The sequence below is a fragment of the Pseudopipra pipra genome, chromosome 5, assembly GCF_036250125.1.
Source record: "Pseudopipra pipra isolate bDixPip1 chromosome 5, bDixPip1.hap1, whole genome shotgun sequence".
NCBI lineage: Eukaryota > Metazoa > Chordata > Aves > Passeriformes > Pipridae > Pseudopipra > Pseudopipra pipra.
Window position 1 is genome coordinate 5,665,364 of NC_087553.1, and position 24,571 is coordinate 5,689,934.

At 39.7% G+C, this 24,571-nt stretch overlaps 1 protein-coding gene across 1 annotated transcript in view; it reads right to left on the reverse strand.

Annotated features, from left to right (window-relative positions):
* LOC135414021 (potassium voltage-gated channel subfamily KQT member 1-like) overlaps positions 1-24,571 on the reverse strand; it is a 480,260-nt gene that overhangs the window by 445,908 nt on the left and 9,781 nt on the right. The window contains exons 2-3 of the mRNA XM_064654258.1: positions 15,733-15,823; positions 693-819 (exon numbers count right to left, since the gene is read on the reverse strand). Of these exons, the coding sequence (XP_064510328.1) occupies positions 693-819; positions 15,733-15,823 (218 nt within the window). The remainder of the gene's footprint in view (positions 1-692; positions 820-15,732; positions 15,824-24,571) is intronic.

Sequence of the window (24,571 nt, forward strand, 5' to 3'; positions counted from 1 at the left end):
GAGTTTTTCCACTGTTCCATAGTGTCACAGATGGTTAAGGAAAAATCAGCTCATTCTCTCCCCTTTTACACCTCTGTCACTTCACTCTATTTAAAACATTGAGTTTTAAATGTTTGACTAATGTAAAATTTGCAGCTCTGTATAATGGACTCCATGATTTTATGGTCTATTATAATTTTGTACAAACACCATCACTTTTTATTAATCCCTCACTGTTCCACAGGTTCTATTAGTTACCTCTCCTAAACTCCCTCCTGCTCCAGAAATGCTACTTACAATAGTCCCTCAAACCATCTAAAATAGTTTAACTTTACTACTACCCAATAAAATTTTTCCTGAGTTCTACTTTTCTACTTCCACGTTTTTCTCAATTTACACTCTCCTTTGTGTTTGCTTTCTACAGGAGACGTAAAGAAGGACTTTGTGTCCAAAATCTTATCAATTTTCTCCAGTTAAACAAATAGATTTGGTTGTTTCTTCACTTTACAGTTCTGCCTTTCTAAGGCCTGTGTCTCACAGCCACATTTTAAATGTTCAGTTCTAGCAATCCCAAAGGAGAAATAATTGCATAGGTTCACAAAGCAGATAAATGCTAGAGGAACAGACACAGCTCAGCTGCAATAAGCTCTCTGCAGTAGCTGACATCTTTACTTTAAAACAAAGAAGGAGGGGGGAAAGAGTTTAAATCTTACCGATGATCGATATTGGCTTTCTGGCAAACCGGATTCTTCCCTGGAAGCCAACATATTTACTCCTGCAGCCTGCAGACCACAACCGGACCAAATATTCAGCACCGAAAAACACAACCAGTACTATTTCCTATCAGAAGTAAAAGGAAAAGATATCAGGGTTTTTTTTTCATTAGAAGTCAGATTACAGTTTGCACATCTAATTTATTCCTATGACTAATACAAATAAGTTTATTGAGATGAATGATGCAATAAAAAGGATTGTGCCTAATCTGTTTGCTTTTTATGTGCATATGCCAGCTAGTACATAAAACTGAGATATAATCTGTTCCTGAATGTGATTTGCATGAATAAATGGATGGTTTCATTCCATCAGTCTATCATAGGGAAAAATCACGATTTTCTTCTTCTTTTGTTTCTTTCAAAAACTTAAAATTTTTAAAAATAAAGAGTGGAGGGAGGCTACAAGCACATAATTCCTAAAACTAGCAAGTATATGAAACATTTCTAGATCGTGAAAAAGAATTTATGATCATAAAACCAAAAAGTGTAATTTCAATGTTTGTATACTTGAAATAGAATCACAGAACATGACAAGATGGAAGAGACCCATAAGGATCAAATCCAACCCCCTGCTCCTTGCAGAACTACCTAAAACTAAACCATATGACTAAAAGTGTCATCCATATGCTCCTTGAACTGTCTCGGGCTCCCTGGGGAACCCATTGCAGTGACCGACCACTTCTCAGTAAAGAACCATTTCCTGATGTCCAGTCTGAACTTCCTCTGGAGCAGTTTCACTCCCTTTCCTGTCCCATTGCTGGTCTAATAGTTTGATGTCCTTCTTATATTGAGGCACCCAAAACTGCACAGGACTCAAGGTGGGGCTGCACCTTTGCAGGTGGGACAATCACCTCCCTTGATCACTGGGTGTGCTGGGCACCCCAGGACACAGGTGATTTTGGCTTCCAGGGCACACTGGTGACTCGTATTGAACTTGCCATCAAACAAAAACCCCAGATCTCTTTCTGCAGGGCTGCTCTTCAGCCTCTTGTCCCCCAGTTTGCATGTGTAACCAGCATGGCCTTGTCCCACATGAAGAATAAATCTCTTGCTCTTGTAAAATTTCATACAGTTGGTGATTGCCCAGTTCTCTGGTCTATCCAGATCTCTCTGTAAGGCCACTGTACCCTCAAGGGAATCCACAGCTCTTCCTAGTTTAGAATTGTTGTCAAACAATGTATATCTGATTCCTGAGTCTGGATCATTTATAAAAACATTGAAAAGCACTGGCTGTAAAGTTGAGTCTTAGGGAACCCCACTGGTCACTGACTGCCAGTCTGATGTCATAACCCTTTGAGCCATTGTATAGCTTGTCTAGCTGTGTGCTGGACAGTTTATCCAGAAGGATTTAGTGAGAGACAGTACCAAAAACTTCACTAAAATTCAAAACCACCACATCTGCTGCCTTCCTGTGGTCAGCTGTCAGTGACCTGTTCATAAAGGGAATTTAAGTTGGTTAAGCAGGCTTTCCCCTCATGAACTCATGTTGGCTGTAACCAGTGACTGTCTTGTCACTGGTGTGTTTTTTGGCGACCCTCAAAACAACCTTCTCCATAATTTTACCAGGCACCAAGGTGAGGTTGATAGGTCTGCAATTACCAGGGTCTTCCTTCTTACCCTTCTTGAAAACTGGGACAACATTTGCCAGCTTTCAGTTTAGTGGGACTTCTCCAGAGTCCCAAGACCACTGAGAAACGATGTCCCACAATGACATCTGCTAGATCTTTCAGTATCCTGGGATGAATCCCATCAGGCCCCTGTGCATTCAGCTGGAGCAGCAAGACTCAAACAAGTTCAGGGTTGACTGGGATTTTATCATCCTCCCAGTCGTGGTCTTCCAACAGAGCTCTGGGCTTCCCAGGGCCCATCATTGTTTTCGAAGACAGAGGTGAAGAAGGTATTAAATGTCTCTGCTCTGTCTACATGCCTATTTGTGAGGTGACTGATCTCATCAAGCAATGGCCCAATGCTATTTCTGATTCCCCTTTTGCTATTAACATATTTTTAAAAGTCCTTTTCATTGTCCTTCACAGCACTGGCCAGCTTGAACTCTAATCGAGCTTTGGCTGCACTAACTTTCTCTCTACCATGGTGGACAGAATCTCTGTAGTCCTCCTGTGTCACCTGTCCTCATCCATGCACTTACCTTTTTTGCCTAAGTTCTAGAAGATCCTTGCTCAGCCAAGCTGCTCTTCTGCTCCACTTGCTTGACTTCTACACTTTGAATTGCCTGCTCCTGTGCTCTTAAGAGATGGCTCTGAAGGAGTGACTGGCATTAGTAATAGTCCCTAAGACCTTCGAAAGCAGATTCCCAAGAGACTTTACCAAGTAGCTCCTTCAGCAGCCCCTAATCTTCTCTACCCACACCCAGCATCAAAGTTTCACTGGAAGTTTTTCTTCTATCGCCAACTTTTGAAACTCAACTAATTCATAGTCACTGTGACCAAGACAACCATCAGTCACCACTCCACCCACAAGTCCCTCTCTTGTTTACAAACAACAAATCTAGGAGGGCACCTTTCCTAATCGGCTACTTGCACCAAGAAGTAATCTTCAACATGCTTCAGAAATTTCCTGGGCCTGATTGTATTCTCTGTATGACATTCCCAGTTATCTGGGAATATAAAATCACCCATAAGGACAAGAGTAGCTGACGCAGAGATATCGCTTAATTATTTGCCAAATATTTATATACTATACTATTATATTATGTTATGTTATATATAATAATTAATTGGTGTTGTCATTCTGGCTGGATGGTCAAGAGTAACTCCCACAACGACATCTGATTTATTTACTTTCCCCTTCATCCCTACCCAGAGGCTCTCAACCACATCATCACCAGCTGTAAGCACCATACAATCCAACTCTTTCCTTACACACAGTGCCCCCACCCAACCTTGCCTGCCCTGCCTACACCCTGAAGATCTTAAAAACTGTCCCTCATTCCCCCCCCCAGACACTGGACTCATCCCACAAGGTTTTACTTGTGCCAGTCATTTCATAGTTCTGGAACTGGGTGCAAGCTGTGGGATCCTGGTAGGTCTCTTCGTTCCTGAGAACCTGAGCTTTCCCTAGGATGGAATCCCACCCTATCCTTAACCTGGAGTGCTCTGCTGTGGATCTGGGTGGTACCAGAGCAGCACACCTCGCTGACTGAGGTGAGCTGTACATACACCATGTAAAATAAATGAATTACCTATATTTTAGTGTTCTTTCCCTCTACAGCACTATATTGCAAAGCACTCGTGCACAACCAAGGGTAAATACTTTGAAATACTTCTAAAGAAAACAGATTAGTAAAGATCACCACCTGGACAGATTTGCTGAGATCTTTGTTCCTTCCTTCCTTATTTTCCTCCACCATTTCAATATGCTAGCACAGCCAAAATACAGCTTCTAGGCTTTGTTCCAACCCAAACTGCATCCAGTAACTCAGAGCCACCAAACACCTACTACATAATTTATAGCTTCGGAAAATATTTGTATTTTAACTTAAACAAGAGTGTAATCTGCACCTGGGGAATTCTAAAGCACCCAAAGAGTGCACACACTTAAATCACAATTTTCACTGAGTAACAATACCAACATGTCTTTAAAACCGACATTCTGGATGGTTGAAAAGAGACCAAAATATTTCAAAGCTGAAAACCAGATAAGAAAAACTCTAAACTAATATGCAAAACTTCATGTCAATTTGGATTTTTAACAAAGTTAGGTTCACGTTTCTGTATTCACTTCTGCCTCCTTGTTTTGCCTGGAATGAGAACCAAGAGAATGTGCACAGTCTTCCTCTGTTTTCATGGCACTTTCAGCCTGACTAAACCAAGTATTAGTATAAAGTTAAGAAAGTTTACAGCACAGTTTCCAGGCCGAAACACAAGAAAATACGCAACAAATTAACTCTCCAAGTTTGATTTTTTAATTAATGTATTATCTTGAGCATCCAGAAATAATTCTTCTAAATTTGTGTTCTGTCTGAAATCTGAATGCAAACATTTATTCAAGCATAATAGTCAGAGGAAAACCCAAGAACAATCTGCAGAGGAAAACAATTCTTACATTTCTGGAATCTTGCAAAATGCTCTCTCACATTAAATTGTCTATGTTTTTTAGCAGGTTCCTGGTATCATCACTCAGTAGCATTTGTTTTCAAGTCACTTATCAGGGATCTCTTATTTCCATCAAAGGAAGCAGGACACTTTATGGCAGTGGAAGAATCATTTTTACAGATCTGCATATTAGAATCACTGCATCAGTTAGGTAAAAAATTGTATAGAAAGGAGACAAGCAGATAAGTGTTAAGGAAGCAAAAACTTCTTAGACTTAGGTTATTCCTTGATGATCTTTTGAGGGTACTTTTAAAAGGTGAAATTAAAACTGTATCTGGCCTAAGGGTATTTTAGTCTCAAGGCTACAATTTCATTCCATCTACCAACAAGAACCCATCTTGGTTATGTCCAGGAAACCCTACTGAAGTAAATAAAGTTGCACAGTTAATGAAAGAAAAAAGGAGGAAAAGGAGGAATTTGCATCTTCAAGACACTTGAAATTAATTACTGATCTCAGTTCATTTTGTCAATGACAGGTGTCCATATTACCAAAACCACAGCAATTAACACATTTGTTGGCAGCCTCAGACAGGCAAAGACCAAACAGGCATGGAAACTGGACAAACAGCATAGCTCTATAGATGGTCCCTCAAAAAAACCCAAGGAAGATTATGAAACTTACACTCTTGTTTTGTGTACTCCTGATGTAAGATAGGAGACATCCATTTCCAGGGCTGTCAAGGCTGGTCAAGCTTCACCTCACTAAACTCACCTTTAAAAACACCCCTAACCTGCCTCCTTTTCCTCCTCTACACATAAACACTTTTCAGAACCTTAAATTTATTGCCTCATATTTACCTTCTGGTAAAGAAAAAAAAACCCCGGCAGTTTTCTGGAAAGTCAGAAAAAAGTACTTAATCCCACTGGAATGGCAACAAATGACGGTGAGGACTTGTGGACAAAACATGAACCAGATTAAAATCTGCAAAAATACTCTGCAAATTAAATTTACATTCATTTGTATGACAGTTTGAGATCTTTCTTCAGCTTTCTGAAATTTTCCAGAACCCTTGCGTTTGAAATGGGATTAGATTCACAAGGATCCCACAAAACTTTTTCATTTAGGCTCTCAGCATTATTTTTCCTCTTCTCCTGGAAATGGTCAAGGAAGAAATACATGATGAAGGATTCTCAGCAGATTTCATAAACCTAGAAAGCCATTTGGCATCAACAGAAAGCCAAGGATGAACTCCTCTAATGAAACTGAAACCAAAAATAACGAGTAGGAACGGACCATTACCTCATCAAAATAAGAGACACATCAGACTTGATCAAAATAGAGCTCATAAATACCCTTGGCTACTCTACCTTGCAGTCAACTTTGAGTGTCAGCCTTACACTTTTCTCAGCGACCCTTCTCTGAACTCCTATGAGGAAAGGAAGGGGAGCAAAAGCTGTGTATCCTTTGACCAGAACAGCTGCCATAAACTGTCAGAACATTTGACATGACCACCTGAATGATCATGAGTCATTAGCAGCATTCCATTATTTTGTGCTTCTCCCTTTTGTCTGGAAAAAAGACCCAAAGCACACACCTACAGAATATTCTTTGCCCAGTCAGGTGGAAGGCCTTAAATTATTATTTTTTTTAATTTTATTTTTCTTAAGTCTAGCCACAGCATTAGTCTCCCCTCTGCCCAAATTAATCATAAAGTAATACATAAACATGTTTATGCTATTCTTAGTATAACTCCATTTTATTAGTTTTATGAAAAATATGAAAAAAACTAAACTTAAAGGAAAATATGTATGCAAATAACTTCCATCCGCATCTAATTCAATCAGCCAAATAAGAAACTCTTGTGGAAAAGCAGCCAACTTTTACCCAAGAATGTCATTGAGGACTAACTAAAAAAATGCTCGCATTAGCACAGAAAATCAACATTTTTATACAGGGGTGTGTGTAAATGAAATATATAGCCTGGAATTTACAATCTATTCCAGTACAGTTATGGATAACTGCACTGGAGAAGCAGGAGAAGGGAAGTTTGGCTTCAGTGATTAAAGTGCACACATGAAAAAGACGAGTATTTTCTCAGCTGCAGCTGTGTTTTAGGTGGAGAGCACACACAAGGCTCTCTTCACTTTTTTTATTGGAATATTTAGGTGCTCAGGTAAAAGGAGGAAGTGGGATGGCTAAATGAATAGTGTGTGCTCACGAAGATTCAATCAAGGAATGGCAGCTCCGGACAATGAAGCCTCAGAAGCAGGCATAAAGGTTTAATAGTCCAAATGTTTGCACACGTGTACTTATGTCCAAGATTTAATCTGATAACCTGTCTTCAAGGTTTCCCAGTTCTTAGAGTTGAAAATGTCAATTTAGTGACCTGTTTAGCTTAATAGCTACTCAAATGCTATGAAAACCTACTGATGCTGAAAATATTTCTTACCATCACGCTTGCTCTTACAAAGATGACAGACATCATATGTGAAAATACAATATCCAATATGCAGAAGAAAAAATGCCAAATGCTGCTAAGAGTCCTATAGTATCATTAGTTTGCTCAGACTCACATCTTTTAGATTAAACCAGTGCACTGAAATTTTAGAAGTCTGTTGTTTGGATACAAATGGATTTCTTTAACATTTCTTAAAAAAATGTTTCCATGCACAACTGATAAATATGCTGAATTTGCTGACTTCATAAAGGGACTATCCTTATCTTTCAGTTTATCAACATTTGCTGTTTCCTGTATGGAATGAAGCTGTACACCACTGAGAGAAGCACATGTGACAACTACCATTCAAATGAGCTGGGTGAATCAGAGAGAAGATTTTTTTTTTTTTCTATTTAAGCAGGCAACAATTTTTCTACAAAGAAAATTAACTACAGCATCAGCTATTTTTGAGCAGAACTTTTTTCTCAGTTACTTAATTCTGAAAGATACCACTAAGGTAAACATAATCAAATAGTGAATCCATCAGATTCAGTAAATTAGTGCCTGAAGTTCTTAATTTCTCTATAGATCCACTAGTACCCCACAGGAGCCTTCCAGCTCTCCAACAGCATGTCCCTGAAGGGACCACCTCTGGTAGGAGGGGAAGGGTTTAGCTTTGCTCCTGAAGTGGATTTATCCAATGTGAATATGCACTTCAGAATTGTAAATAATTATTTCCATGTTTCTTAACCTTTTGATTTGGGAGGGTGTCAAAATTCCAAGGAGCGGAATTGAAAAAATCCTGCATGTACCTCTCTCCACCTTCCTCTCACTCCCAAGAAAGAAATGTTTTTTTAGTCTCTTGGGCCACATTCTGAAACCACTTCGCACAGAGAACTCTGTATAGAGCCAGAGGTAGTAAAATTTGACTAAGGGCATTATGAGTTGGCCCTTTGTTAATTTGCCTCATAGTTATTGCACAGTGATTTCCATTTTAGACAGTTCAAAAGCACACAGCAATCACCCAACACAACACATTCTGTAATGCATTAGGGCAACCTACCAGGTAATATAACCCACAAGAATAATTGTTTTATAATTCACATCGAGATTTGATTCTAGAAAGGCAGTGGCAACTGAGCAAGATCACTTAGCAGACAACTTAAGCTCATGGAATGTGTTGAAAGTGCTGTGGACTCATTTTTTTTTTTTGCTAATATGTTTAATGTATGAAACAATATCCCATATCTATTTTAATAATAAAATATTCCTGATCTGTTTTTTCATCTTTCCACAGACCAACATGAAGTTTAGGAACAAACAAGGATTTTCCTCCTTCTTTTGTCTGTCACAAGTTTAGAGGAATAAAAGAATAGAGCAAAAGCTTTTGAGTCATGTACTTATTTTTATTCTACACTAACATAGCCTGACTATTTCACAGTTTACAAGAATTAGTGTATTTTTCTACTGAGGCAGTTTACCTGTCAGTGCCTTTAAGGGACCAGACACCTCATTAACACCTGCTTTTACACAGGCAATATACTCTGCACTAATATCACAAAATACCACTAAATATTATAGGACCTACTCTACATGCCATAACCTGTAAAATATCCATTATCAGCAGGAAGAAATGATGTGGTGAGGCCAGCAGGAGCACCTGTGAACTTCAGGTATTTGACTATCAATGTATCACTTTATTAAACAGACCTGGAGATAGCCTTAAGTGTTAATGCCATGTGGCAAAGACCAGATTTAGAATTATAAATTGGCACAAAGGCAAGAAATAGATAAAAATTCCATTACTTTCTAACACTGACTGCTTTGATGAGATGGAGAAAATGCCCTCAAACCTATTAGAACGTGCACTTCACCATAAATCATAGAGATGACTCAATTAGGCTTGTTGCAGCCTTGTTTCTACTCTGCAACAGGTTGAGGATGGCACAGCATTTGATGACTTGACTACATAGCTTAAATGGGAGAAGGGGCAAAAGCAGCAATAAGCAAAAAGAACAGGAAAGCTCCTCCACTGCAGACAGGAAAAGTGTGTCATCTTTTCAAAACACTCACTTTGAAAATAGTGTCATTCAAAAAAGAAAAACCCTCCTGATGTCCAGTTCAGAAACAGAGCAGTCAAAGACAGACATGCCTTACCTGGCTCAAGTAAACCAACTATCACTTGGTACTCTGAAGTCTGGGTACTCTGAAAAGCCTTGCCTGTATGTACAGCAGGAAGATGTACATGTTCACAGCATATGATGCAGAAGAAATCATATAAACCAAAACTGAGCAGTGACTTGGTGAGAGCCGCATAACAATGGGACCCATCTGCAGCCTAGAACTCTTCCCTAAGATCCTCCCCTTAAACCCTGACTCCTATAAGTACAGCCACAGCATGAGTCTCTGGCCTGAAAAACTTAGGCAGCAGCTGATGTGGGAACTCCTGATCTCACATTTCAGCCTTTTCTCCAGCAGAATTTGCAAACATGGGAATGTCAATCCATGCTAAATGCAGTCACTACATAAGAATTGCTAGAAACCAAGCCATGCAAGAGGGCAGCAAGGACCAACAATAGAGGCAATGAGTGAGGTCCCTGAAAACAGAGTCTTTATAAGGGTATTTTGTACCCCCTGGTGCAGTAGTTCTATGAACTACAGGTGTTTATTTGTTTGGAAGATATAATACTGCTTTTCCTAGCAAAGAAACACGTTAGAGGAAAGCAGATGCATGAAGTCTGTCTCCAAGAGGAAGAGGTACCACAGGACCTGATCCATCTAGAAAAACCACTGGAATCCAAGATCCACCCCTGTTGAAACAGGGAAGGCGATGGCAGCTGAAACACTAAGAATATCCACCTTGTTTGTGACTCTGCTTCTGGGACAGCACATGCCCTTTAAAGTCTTACCCAATAAGCCTGAAAAAGCTGCAGTAGGAAATCACCCATCAGGAGAATATGAGCAGAATGTGGTGACCCCTGGTGAAAGAAAAGACTCAGAAGCACTTTAACTGTTTTAATAGATAATAGTTTTGTAAGAAAGTCTTCCTTTTTTTTTTTTCCACTGAAAACAGGCCACTATCAGAGATATAACACTGGGATAATTAAGCATTTGGTCCAATCCAGTATATCAATTCCTGCACAGTTTTGCCACTATCACTTAGCCTGAAAATGTTGCACAGATTTCACATTTGGATTATGTGCTCTGACTTGGAAAGTATGTTGAGATGAACAATATTTGGTCCCTCCTTCATCCCAGTTTCAATGACAGCAACATTCCATATATCATGGCATACAATTAAAATTAAATTAATGAAGTTGAATCAGTATGATTTATAGCAAAACCAATCTATTTTCTAAAAGTCAAGAACACTCTTGATATTCTTAAAACAAAAAGTAATTAACATCATGATATTAAATCAGAGAACACTTCTCACCTCTAAGACTTTCATTATACAAATTGTTTATTGTGGTCTGTTACTCACATTGTGTAAAAACATCATGTTTATGATAAAAATAATATTTTGTTCTTGTTTTTAGAACAGCACAATTAGTGAAATTAGTCCCACAGCTATGAAGATCTCTTTTTGCAAGTTTGTTTTACAATAAAAATAAAAATCTATCTTTTGCAAGCTACCATGGTGACCTCTCCTGGTAGAAAAATATATAACCTCTAACCATAGAAAACTTAATCAGATTAATCCTCTCTGGCCCACTTTATAGTTTCGTTTTTGTATCCTTAAAGATCTAGATGCCATTTACAAATCAAAACTGACACACAAACCACTAGATATCAAGAAAATATTACAGCCTCCTGCTGTATAAGTAAAAGCCTAATCAAGAGGCTTTGGCAACTTTTTAAAAATAATTTTGAAATAGAATCATCATAGAATCAGATAAAATTATTACCATATCTATCAAGGAATTAAAACATGCAATAAAAAGGAAGGATAAAATGTTACTTAAAAGTGACACGAAGAAGAAGGGATGAAAAAAAAAGATGGACATAAGCATACTTTACTGAAAACATAGTATTTCTGGTACAATTTTTTTAAATTAAAAAATAATTTCCATGGAAACTTAACATAAAAATACTCCTAAACATGTTTAGCTCCTGTGGGGCAGGTGATTCTCCCCCTCTTTTCCACTCTCATGAAACCCCACCTGGAGTCCTGCGTCCAGCTCTGGGGCCCTGAGCGTAGCAAGGGAAGAGACCTGGTGGAGTGAGTCCAGAGGAGGGACACAAAGGTGATCAGAGGACTGGAGCACCTCTGCTGTGAGGAAAGGCTGAAAAAGTTAGGGCTGTTCATCCTGGAAAAGAGAAGACTGTGTGGAGACCTCACAGTCTAAGCCTTTCAGTATCTGATGGGAAGTCAGAGAGGGACTCTTCATCAGGAACTTTAGTGACAGGACAAGGGGGAATGGCTTCAAATTGAGAGTAGGCTTAGATTGGATATTAAGAAGAAATTCTTCCCTGTGAGGGTGGGGAGGCCCTGGCACAGGTTGCCCAGAGAAGCTGTGGATGTCCCATCTCTGGAAGTGTCCAGTGCCAGATTGGATGGGGCTCTGAGCAACCTGGGATAGTGGGAGGTTTCCCTGCCCATGGCAGGAGGGTTAGAATGGGATGAGCTTTAAGGTCCCTTTCAACCCAAACCCTTCCATGATTCTATGACTTCAAGGTTTGCCTATGGTCATTCAAAAACTCTCTGCTAATACATCAGCAACTCTCTGAGAATAGCTCAAGACATTTTATGCTTTGAACAGCCACCCAACAATACTAAATATGAAAATATGTAAAGCTGTTGTGTAAAAGAAAGTAGAGTTTATCCCTTGGAAAGCCAACATGTCCATGCAAGTTTGGTGACCTCCCAAAGTGGCTGAAGCAGCATAACACTGCAGTGTTAAATCTTAAAAAAAATATTTTAGAGATCATTCATAGAACAAGGAGTGTAAAAGGAAGACTTACATACAAGTTACAAATATTAAAAGTCAAAAAGAACAGTTAAGCAAGCCAAATTATTATACTGAAAGACATCATAAGCAATCAGCACAGATTTGATCCATCAGTTCAACTCACAGGGAAAATTTCAACAAGTGAAAGCAAAAAAGAAGTAAAATGGTTAGAACTCTGGGAGATATGGTCAGTGGAAACAGAGTTGATCTATGACAGGGATCCAAGGTAATGTTAAAAGTGCATATATTTATTTTAAGAACAAGTAAATAAAACCCAACTTTAGTATTTAAGGACTACTTTTTCCTTTTTAAATTATTTATTGCCAAATCATCTCTAAATTTATCAGTGAAGAGCTGAAATATGAAATTACTTCAAGCAGGCAGGGTTTCTAGTTAATTCTTAATTTCTCAGAATATGCATTTTGACAGAATTTTATGTTACAAAAAGACAACAAACAAGCAACAGGTAAAGACAAAAAGAAAACTGTCAGGTTTTTGCCTTCTTCAAGATGAACACTGTTCAAGAGCCAAATTCCTGTCAGAAAAGCACAGGCAGATGCAGCTCTGCAGATCGGGCAGGAATGGCAAACTCATCCTGCATTCAGTCACATGGAATTTAAGGAGCACTTATGAAAACCTTTGGGCAGGAAGCAGATAAATACAAAGGAGTCAATTCTATCAAAGACAGTGAACAGTGTTGGCTCAAGATTGACTGTAGGAAATCCCACAATCATTGTCCTTGACTTCTGTTTGGAAAGAGTTATTAAAAAGGCAAATCAACTCTGTCAAATATCTCCATCTGCACCAAAAGTTCATGGAGACTAATTAAATAGGGAGAAAAAAAGACTGCTAAACACTGTCTTGGAGGGCCTTCTTGCTATGATATTGTCTCCCTGGTATATTCCCATAGCTTGTCTGAATGATGATAGGCTTCACACTGACAAGAAATTACCTTAGAGCACCCAGATGACTTAAGAACATTAACATAATTAAGTCTTTGAAACACAAAGACTTTAGTGGCTTAGGACTCATCTACAGCCACATCTGTTACTAATGTCCCATATCTACTCCAGTGACACATAGTATCCAAAATTTTATTTGTCACACCATCTCACCCACTCCAAAAAATACAAAAAACATTTGAATGTCTTCAAGTAGCGAATGCTGTCCTTCTTGTCAGGCTCTACCAACTTTCAACATGACACTTCTGAAGCTGATCCTTCCCAAGTGTTAATCTGCCTCAATATAATGAAATTGGAGTTTTTCACAAGTGGGAAAATAATACAAGCATCACATACTAGTATTTATTTGCTCCTGACACACTACCAGGGCTATACAAAGAATTGCAGGGTCCTTCAAGCAGGATAGAAACAAATCAATTTAATCTTGAACTTGATCCAATAGATGCTTTGGCCCAATTTTCTTTCTCACTATACTGGCAGTCTCCACTGTTCTTACTTTCAAGAAAGAAGAGTGGCATAGAAGACAGGATACATAGGGATGTGTTTTCACATTTTGGTGAGAGAAACTCTGGTTACATGAACAGTCAGCTATGGTATGAAGTAGATCAGAGTAATGATCTAGTAAAGGGCACAAAAATCTCCACCTTTCTGTCAGGTGACCTCTCTCCTGGGTAAAATGGGAGACCCAGTTTGAAACTCCTTCAGGTAAAGGTGGGGAGAAGTGTCCAAAGCAGGAGTCTAACCATTTAGCAACAAGAAACCTCACAACTCTGTGGAAAAGAACTCATTTATTTCAAACCAAACTAAGTTTTAAAGACAAATGTTTTCTAGACAAGTGAATCTACAGTAGCCAGTAGAACAGCCAACCTCCATGCTGGCCATTTCTAGGAAGGAAACTAAGGGAAGAGCAGGAGGAAAATAAACTCCAGAGAAGTATCCTCCAGGCTGGTGGAAGAAATTGTTCCAGTGCTGCCACTGGCTATGCACAATTCATTTGTCAGGTGATAACATCACTTAAAAATAGCTGGCAATGCTATGTGGGCACTATGTGAGCCACACATCTGTCTTCATTTGGTTATTTTTTGTCCAGCAATATGTGCCTGCACGTGCACATTCCATCTGCACGGAACCCATCGGTGCAGCACTGAACCCTTGCCAGGACTGCTGTTTCGGGTGGTGGTTGTGCTGACCTGCCATCACAACATCTCAGTGAGTGTAAGAACATCACAAAACACTGCACTTTGTTTGACACTGAGTGTGGCTTAAAGGCCAAGCAACATTTGTTACAGGGTTAACATTAATTGAAATCTCAAAATAACGCAGGGATCCTAATGACGGCTCAGTCAGTTGCACGCAAAAGCTGCATATGCTAATGTAGTCTAAGCCATAGAAGACAAATAAATAACTGTTCTTTATTTTCAAAGCAGATGGAAAACCAAATTCCAAAACACATTAAAAGTCACCACTTAGCAAAAAAACCTGCAATGAGAATACTGAGATTATCACACGCCGAGATCAAAGGATTTGAGTGGCTAAAATATTGATATCGTGAGCAACTGTTTAAAAGTGATTTCTTCCATTTTTATCAAGGATGTTTCATCTCCATTTCTAACTCAAATATGAAGAAGGGCAGGGGGGAGCAGAGGAGGAAAATTGTCTAGAGTCTGGTCTAGTTAATTGTACTTTTATTTCCCGCCTCCTTCAAATTAACACTTAAAAACATTGTATGGTATTGTTTCCACTAAGTATTGTTTATAGAGAGCTGCTGGATGTGTTTTCATACTTTTTAAGAGATGTAATAGCTCAGGGCTCAGTTACATTTCATCTGTAAATCAGCCACACAATCAATTGAGAAAAAAACTATTCCCTGGCTACTGTGAAAAGAAGCAACAACCTTTCTATACCTCCAAGTGAGGAGGTTTTTCTATCACACCACTTATTGTTTAAATAACTACTTAATATCCCACTAAGAAGAATAGGAAATTAGATAGGTAACAAAATGTTTTTGGAAAATACCAAGCACAAAACTGCTCCAAAACCCAAGATCCCAGTGAATTGGTAACAGCCACCACAGTTAACAAGCACCATCTTCAAAGCCAAATCACTGGTGCACAGAAGTGTGATAGAAGCTCTTCCTTCCTGTTCTATTTATTAGCAAACCAGGCTGACAGAAGTCACTTACCCCCAAGATTCAGATACTTCTGGAAAGCATGGTTCTTGGACAATTTTTTACCATAAGACTTAGAAAATATATGTTTTAAAAATCCATTCCTATAGAATATCCCGTTCCATGTTGCACGAGACTGATGAGCACCAACTGTCCACTATAACAGCTACACCTTAGGAAAAACAAGTATATAAAAACTGCTAATCTAAAAAGTACCCCATAGTTAAAAGATTTAGAAAATCATCATCCCCATTAAACTGTGAACTTCCTTTAATGAAATCAGGCACTATTTAAAATGCCCTGGTAACATGCTTTGCATGAGGATTTTTAACAGCTGCCTCCCTTGCTCACCCAAAGCAATCTAGATTTAGCCAAACTGATTAGTCTTTCCCAAAAAATGTTCACTTACCATCCAGAAAAGTGTTCCAGTGGCAAATTCAGAATAATGCTCTATAGTAGACAGTACACTGAATATTAAACATATCAGCACCAAGAGAAATCTGTAAAAAGAAAATAGTGTTTAGTGACTTGTCAAGTTGAACTGTAAATCTAGATCTAGTTTTATCTTGCATTCACATAACTTTTTGCACCACAAGTACTTTGTGTTTAATCAGTTAATTCTTCCTAGTCAAGTGAGTACCATCATTTTGCATTCATTAACTTTTAAGAAACGTGGAATAAATAAAAAAATGTATACACACAGATATAAAGGAGTATACAAAAAGGTATAATATAGAATCCTAGAATCATTTAGGTTGGAAACAGCCTCTAAGATCATTGAGTCCAAACATCAACCTAACACTTTCACGGCCACCAGGTGCCACATCTACATGTTTTTTGAACACTTTCAGGGATGGTGATTCCACCACATCCCTGGGCAGCCTGTTCCACTTATTTACTCACTGATGCATTTTGTATGTATATATCTGTATATAGAGAGAGACAGAGCTACCAACAGAGATGCAGGTTTAGCCTTTGCAAAGAACTACTTGCATATGGAACACCCAGAATACGTGTTTCCTTCAGATGGAGGGCAGACTGAGCCAATATTCTTTATGCAGCACATTTAAACCATGACTAGAACCAGGAAAACTGGGGAAACACTAATTTCTGTGGGCACACAAGGGCCCTTCAGCTTTCCTTTTCCTCTTGTAGGAGTGCTGAAGAGTTTTAGACTGCCTTGGGATCCCCAGGAACACAGAACAGAGGATGATGAACACTGAAAACAATTCTCATCCCCATAACTGGCACTCTTGGTCTGGTCATTCACACACTGCAAGCAAATTGCAAGTACATGCTAACACAGACAATGCTGACTTGTTCAAGCCTAAAACTGGATTTGAAGTTATAAAAAACCCCAACTACTTCCATTCCTATGGCTCTGGAAGGACTCTAACACTGTTATTCAAAAGCTGAGATTTGAGAAGATCATGGCCACCATTAATTACCAGATTTCTTCAGCAGTAGTTAGAGTTCTACATGTACAACTGTCTCTGAACCAGGTTTGTGTTTCTTCAGTATTTGCCTATCCTGATCCACACTATTAACATGGATTATCCAAGTTCCTAATCAACTGACTGAGTGCTTTTTAGCAGCACCCAATGGGGAGTGGGGTATTTCTAGTTCTTTTTGAGTTGAAGGCAGGAGGAGAGTATCTGATAGCTGGTTATGTAATTGCTCCATCTGATATCTGCTATTGTGCACTCTTGTACTTAAATGGTATAATCTGATTCATATGGAAGGATTCAAATATGTTTTGGAAAACATTCTTTTCTTGTGCACTCAAGAGGCTCTAAAAGGCTTATTTGTATGATAATTCATGATTGAATTTAATTGTAGTTAATATTAAAAGGTAGAAGAGATATAAGACACAAATACAGAATTTATAAAACAGTAGTAAACATAAATGTACTGTTATCAAGTATTTGTAACTGCAAAGCTGAAGGAATATTTATGGCAATCTAGGATCTATGTATTTAAACCCCAGCCAGAGAGGCATATTCAGCATATGACCCTTTTTAATAAAATTTGAGAATCAGTCATTACCTGAAGCAAAACTATACATTTTAGCAGACTAAAGAGTACGAATGAGTCTTTAGTTCAACAGCGTGAAGCTGAGTTAGCCCTTTATATTTAGTGTTTCCCAAGGCACTCGAGCATGGCCAGCAGGCTGAGTAAGTCAGCTCAGTGAGGCTGTGCTGGGAGGGCTGGGACAGGCAGGGACACTGGGGAGCAACTCTGGCAGAGAGTCCCCAGGATGGGGCCAGGTCTGGAGCACAGGGCCTGCATGGGAAGGCCAACAGCACTGCCCATGGTGCAGGAGCAGCCTTTCTCTCTGCCAAGGAAAATGACCCACAGGAGTGGTCCCAAGGAGAGCAGCCCTCAGCCCATTGCCCCCTGCCCTTCCACAGTGGGGCAACTTCCACTCCACAACCTCAATTTGGGGAAAACCAGGCATGTCCCCCCTCTCAGGGTGTGGACCAAGCCATGAAAGCATAACGGGCTCCTGGTGTCACCAGTAATCTCAGTGAAGGCACTTCCAGGCTGTTCCAAGAACTCCAGCAGTAGTGGGAGACTGCCACAAGAATTTCCGTGTCCCTTCCTGCTCAGTAGGGGTTTCTGGCAGCTACAGTCAGATGGGTGATAGTTGGAGAGGAGCAAGGGGACACAGACGAGGAGGAGCAGGGTGGGGTGAACTACAAAGCACAAACAAGCCGGTCTGTTCCGAGCTGCAGCAGCCCTGCAGCCCATCCCAGACAACCCATCCCCATACAAGATGATGGTTTTGGATGCTCTGGAGAATTAGCCACTGCCATAATGTCTCACCACGGCTGAGGTCCCTCCAAGCAAAAGGAAGCAATGGTTGACCCTGCAAGGCAGCCATCCCCTCTCCCCACCAGCTTGGGCTCAGCTCCCTCAGGAAGCCCACCTTGCCTCAGTCAGTATCTACCTGTAAGGCTGAGCATGCTGGGCTCTTGTCCACTGCCAGAACTGGGACAGGGGTGTCACCTGGATGGCAGCTATTATTCTTACTTCTCTTGCATCAGATGCTGTTCAGGAATGATAAAGCACCCAGCAGAAGCTTTGTACATTCACTAGAAACCATGATCATCTCACCTGAGTTTTCTTCCCCTCCACCTTTAGCTACTTTCTCCATTTCTCTCCATCACACAGTTCAATTTCTTAACCTACCTTCATAGGTTTCTGACACCTATTTGCACTTTAAAAAGTTCTCTACCAATTATTTACTGTTACAGTATAATTACTGTGTAGTTACTGAAGAATTAGTCAAAGTACTCATACTTTATTGATACATCCTAATGATTTCCTCATTAATGGCAAATATCCAGGGCTGAAATGTCTTTAGAAAAAATAAGGCTGAACGAGGAAAGAGATCCAGGTAATACAACTTAGTCAAGTTCTTTTAGCACGGGATAGATCTCAGCCCTGTTCTCAAGATTTACTAGTTACACTGCCCATCACCCAATCCTGCTGCTTTGTTCATGTCATCATACACAAGTTGTCAAGCATATTATTCACGAGGTTTACTTCCATTCCAAATGTTTATCTGTTTGAAAATGGTGATATGTTATAGGGGGCACAGAAATCTATCACAAAAAAACCTAACTTTACCTCAATGAGCTGCTACACTGACCAAAGATAAGCCAGCCAGCAGAGGGGGCAGAAGTCCAGCATTACTAGAGTGATGCTTTAAAAAATGAAAAACAGAGCAAAGTCTTCAGGAGAGACACTGAAACACAAGCCAGTCTTTGTCAAATGAAAAAGAGCAGGTTGGTAAGGAGTTTACAGAATAAGGGTGTTGCCAGCATCCAACACCAGAATAGTCTAGGCATGGGAATATGCAAAACTTTAGCTTTTCCTTAACACAGTAGGACTGTTTTCCATGTAAAGTAAATGCAGATATAAAAGTAAGGTAAAGCAGGGTCATAAGAGTCTCTTTTTCTTTATACATTTAATGAGATCAGTACATTAGTACACAGAAGCCCTTGCAGGCACTGAGTACCCCACTCTGTTGGATGCTGTGCTCCATCAGCTCTTTATCCAAACATCTTTTACTTCCAATTAGCAATCCCAGTGATGGGTAAATGGAGAATGACACAAAATGGTGAACAGACTTATCCACACATCAGGGCAGTGCTAAAAGCACACAGAACTTGGCTCTCTTTCAGTTCAGACCACGCTTCAGGCCATAGTCAAAGGAACACAAACCCGTCTGATCCCTGAAATCAGCATATCAAACAACTCAAGCAAAAATGGACCAAGCACTTCTTGAAACTAGTCAGTCTGTTGCTTCTCATCTTTTTTTATGAAATTGTTGTTCTATTCCTGCCATTACTGCAGATCTTATTTCTAGGCAAAATGCATGTACAAAGGTATGGTAACTCCCTCCGAGTACAGTCCTTTCATTTCTTCCAGATCCCTGCCATTTCAGTTACCTCCTTTCAAAATACCTTTGTCTTCTTTTACTGCCCTCACTAGTAATAAATAAAAATCCAAGGGTTATTCCCATTCTTAATATTGTCTATCAAGATACTGAGAATGACAGTGCACTTTACACCTTTTCCACTCTAAGATAAGCAAAGAGAAGAACTGGGTATCCCTACATACCCTGAAGATACTATCACTACATCTTCAACGACATTTCCTATTAGGCCTCAGGAAAAGTAACAAAATTTGTAAACATCAAAAAGAACAAAAAAAAAAGAGAGGTTTACAAAAAATTTGAGAAAAAAATGTCGCAAAGTGCCAAGATGTAGGTGCATAAGGATGTGTAAGGGAGGACAACTGGTGCCACTTTTTTGCTAAGGGACCCAGAACCGTGAAAATGCTGCTAATACAGCCTGCAGGTCTTGTAACTTCTCGCTAATTGTTGCTTCTCTCCTATTTTTATGTATTAAGACACTCTCTCCTTTTCCATTTCCAAAACACACATTAAAACCATTCAAAAGACCCTTTAAATTCACTTATTTTACAGCACTATATCTTCTGGCCAGTGAGTGTCACTCTTTCCCAACAAATAACAAAGGCAGATCACATGAACAGAGTAAGTTGCAGTGGGGACAAAGTCAAAGTCTATCACAGATTAATCACAGATTAATCAAAAACAGCAACAACAACAGAAGAACCAAACCAAATCAAACCAAACCACATAATAAACAAACAAATAAACAATGTAAAAAGACTCCCCACGAGAACATAAAGAAAACAAGCTCAGTTCAAAGGCAGTTCACCCAGTCAACCAGTAAGCCATGAACTGATAGTGAAGATGTTGTCCCAGTAATCTGTAATCACAGAAAAGCTCTGGCATAAAAACTATAGGTTTAGAAAACAAGACTGCAATAATTTGTATGGAAATAGAGACATATGCTGCAGATACTGATCTGTTGCACAGCTCAGCAGAGAACTGCAGTGGCAGCATTCCTGCATGTAGTCTGTCAGCAGAGGACTGACTACAGACTACTTCTGTTTTATTAAAGAAAAAAGCTCTCTTTTTGAGTCCATCTTGGCTGAAAGATACAGCCATTAAGTGCCCTCAGTTGTAAATCCTAAAAAAATCTCGGTGATTTTTCACTTTTATGTGATGAGAACACCATATTCCTTTTCCAGCTAGGGAAATTCTGTGGAGAGAAAAATTGTGTTAATAGACACTAAAACTGCTAATAATTACTCAGACAAGGCCCTGTGGGCTCTGATCTCATTCTGTCCCAGTCCCCCAGTATTTGATCTAGCTAGAATAAAGCGAGTGCATGAATGCTGCCATGTCTTGGAGCAACATGTGCCCAGGGAGCAGTTCAGCAAACCTGCAGTTCAATAGCTGTGCAATCTGGTTGGATGTTGAACAAGATTTTCTGTATTTTATTCTTTCCATGAATAACATGAAAAAAAATATTTTTTTAGCTGGCATATACAGCATTACCCATTACACAGAAGATCCAAAATACAGAAACACATTTTTTTTTTCTACTGCACGTAACTGCAGTAAAAAGCTGTCTCTTCAATGCTACAAACAGACAAACCAACACCCTCAGTTCTACTGCGCAGGCATGCACTTAAACATGATAATTTTCTGTTGGCTTCCTCCAAAAGAACTTTACCATCCTTTTTGAGTCCTAGAAGACAGTGCAAGAAGTGCTTTCAACCAAGGCCTTCCCAATACCAAGGGCTCTTTTTTTGATAACAGCTCCCCCAAATGCTGGAAACCTCCCCCACTAGTGATGCTTTACATTTGAAACATACCTAGTCTTCCTTTTGTCCATGGAACCCCAAACAGAAGACCTAGACCTGCACTAATTATCTTGCTGTGCAGTCTGGGGGCTGTTGCAGTCTGTGATCTCCATGAGGACAGAAGTGAGAGGGAATGGCAAGAATCTAATTACTACTCCTCACAACTAACATGAAAGCAGATCTTCCCATCTCCCACATGAAGTATTGAAAAACTGAACTTGAAATAGATAAGGGATAGTTTCTGGTATTATCAGCCAGAGTCAGCCAGAAATGAGATGGCAAAAGTAACAGCGGCATTTTAAGGTAGATACAAAAAAATACACAAATCCCCAAATGGTACTGTTTCAAGCAGTTATCTTATGGTATATGATCCCTTAACACAGGTAGCAGTTTGTGGGTGGACACAACCTCAGTGTGAAGAAGCTGGGACCGCTCTCCCCTCTCTCACTGGATATTTGTGTCCTGGAGGGAGAGGCAGAGCAGGGCCACAGCTGAGACCCTTGAGGTGCCATTCAGGACCCCTGGTTCACACAGCAGCCCCATAGACAGGTTTTAGCCACTGCTGGCAATGCCCCTTGTGTGCACTTAGAGCAGTTTATACTCTCAGTGCTCAGCACAGGCTGTTGGAAAGAAGCCACGGGGTTGAGCTGGGTGAGTAAGTGGTATCTGTGTTATGACAAAAGTGCTGGAGACAAGCAGCGGAAACAAAGGTTAAGTCCTCCCTGTACCCCAAGTAAATCCATTGCCACAGAAACAAACAACCCTTTAGCACCTGTCTCCCTACTGGAGTGGAAGATCATTTCTTTCTCCCTCTGATATCTTTAAATCACACTGCCTTCATATCTTTTTCAAGGCTACAGACTCTGTCACTGAGCCACGCACCAGAATGCAGGTTAGTTTTGACAAGTCTAACCTCAAAGATAAACAGCTTAATTAATTGCCAACTGATCTGCAGAATCCAACAAGCTATGGCTCTCTTGCTTCTCAGGCAATCAGAAAACCTCCTTGTGGATTGCTCCTAACAGCCTCTGGAATGCTAAACATAGCTCTAACCAATGACCTTTTTAAACATACCGAGGAAAAAACCTTGGGTGAGGGCCAAATTCCCTGTAAAGAGCAGAACAATAGCTCAGTACATGGCACAACATGCAAACCTTTAGACTCACCACTAAATCACAGAATATGCTGAGTTGGAAGGGACCCACAAGGATCAATAGCACTCAGTTTGTCTCAAGGTCTCACTTCAGTTTTGGTTTGAGAAACAAGCTGCCCCTCCTAAATGCAACAGCCAAGTCTACCAATGTTAACTTGTCAACAAGTGACAAACAGATCCCGGGTCTCCCTAAATATTTCTGATCAGATTTCTGGGATACCTACAGGTAGGACAAGCGGATGGGGGTGTGTTTAGTATTGTTGGCTTGGGGTGAAAGTATTTAAAGCTCGTCCTTGTCATGTGGCAATTTCCCCTTCCCCACCAGCTGCCAGTCTGGCTTTCCCGTTTTCCCCGTTATCCACACTCTCTCCTGCAAAGGGCAGTTCTCTGTGCTGCAAGGGTGTGAAAACAGGTTGTGATTGTTTACTTGCTTGCAAGTAGTTATTTACACCAACAGGGAACAGTTTCTCCTGTTGGCAGCTGTTCAGTTCCTAAAGGGAAGAAGCTGATAAGGCAGAGACATAAATAATTACCAACTAGTAGAGTTAGTCTACTCTTTCTTATCCTAAAAAACCAGAGGTGTTACTTTCCAGTATTTTGTCCTCTTCGAGTCTGTGATTCTTAACGATGTTAAGCCACAGTTTGAGCCATTACTTCAGCAAATACTGTTTTTCTTTTCTACCATATAGCTGCTAAAAATAGAGAAGTATTTCCTCTCAAAACACCTGAATTTCTTTTCCTTCATTTTTTTTTTTACTTTGCTGAAGATAGAAACTTATTACCAAACACCTATTTGCAGACTCTTCCTCATGCTCTATTTAAAAAAAAAAAAAAATTACTTATCAGAGGTAAGAGGATTATCTGAGAATCTCCCATTTGGTTTCAGATTCTCATGTAACACAGTTCACACTTACTGAACATGAAGTGTCAGGCTTTCCCGAGAAACATCTTGCTAAGGTAAACTAAATTTTAATATTACTTGATTTCTCTTAAGTTCCTCAAGCCTCATGTAAACACAAAAATACAACTGCTTTTTCATCAATGTTTTTAGACCATCATCCTTAAGGCTGTTTCATGTGTTAACAACCTCGGGTGGGCAGTTCTTTTGCACTGGACTGTTGATCAACCAGGGTTAGAGGTTACAAATTAGTGTTTCTCTGTGTCCTGGTCTTCCTAAACTTTGCTTCCTTTTGGAGAGTAGCTAGTGCAACAGCAAACATGTTTCTGTTGTTATGGTATCCAGGGACAAATTATGTTTAAGAGATTTAAGGACCACAAGCACTCTTTACTGAAGCCTACACTGGGAACTAGTAGGTTAACTATCAACACTGAGAGCAAAATGATGTCAAGTACTTTATCAGGGGTGAACCTTTTCAAGGTCATGCTATAACAATCTCATTTTCCATGGAAGACAAACCTAATGAAAGTTCTTAAAGGCGAACTTCATAATTCATAATTCCTCTTTTTAAGTTTATTTGGTGGGGGGGGTTTAAGTTTTGCAGCAAATAATGCCATTTCTAGCAAAGACTGTGCATGTAGGTTTTTGTGTTTGTCTTCTGCAGATAAGTGTACTTCAAGTGTTGCTATATGAGATTCTTGTGGGAATTACCTCTTGAACAACAAAAAAAAGATGGGTGAGGAGGGGGCAAACTTAAATTCACAGGCAGAGAGATATTCTGTGGTAATCAAGTACAAAATAGTAGCTTTGTGGCTGCCTGGGCTTACCAAACTTCATTGACTCTGCTCACTTGTGTTTAGAGAAAAAAAAAAAAGAAAAATATGAGTTCTATAATGTGAGAAAAATCAACCAAAATTATCAAAAAGCTATTAAAACCTATGCTCTGTAGTA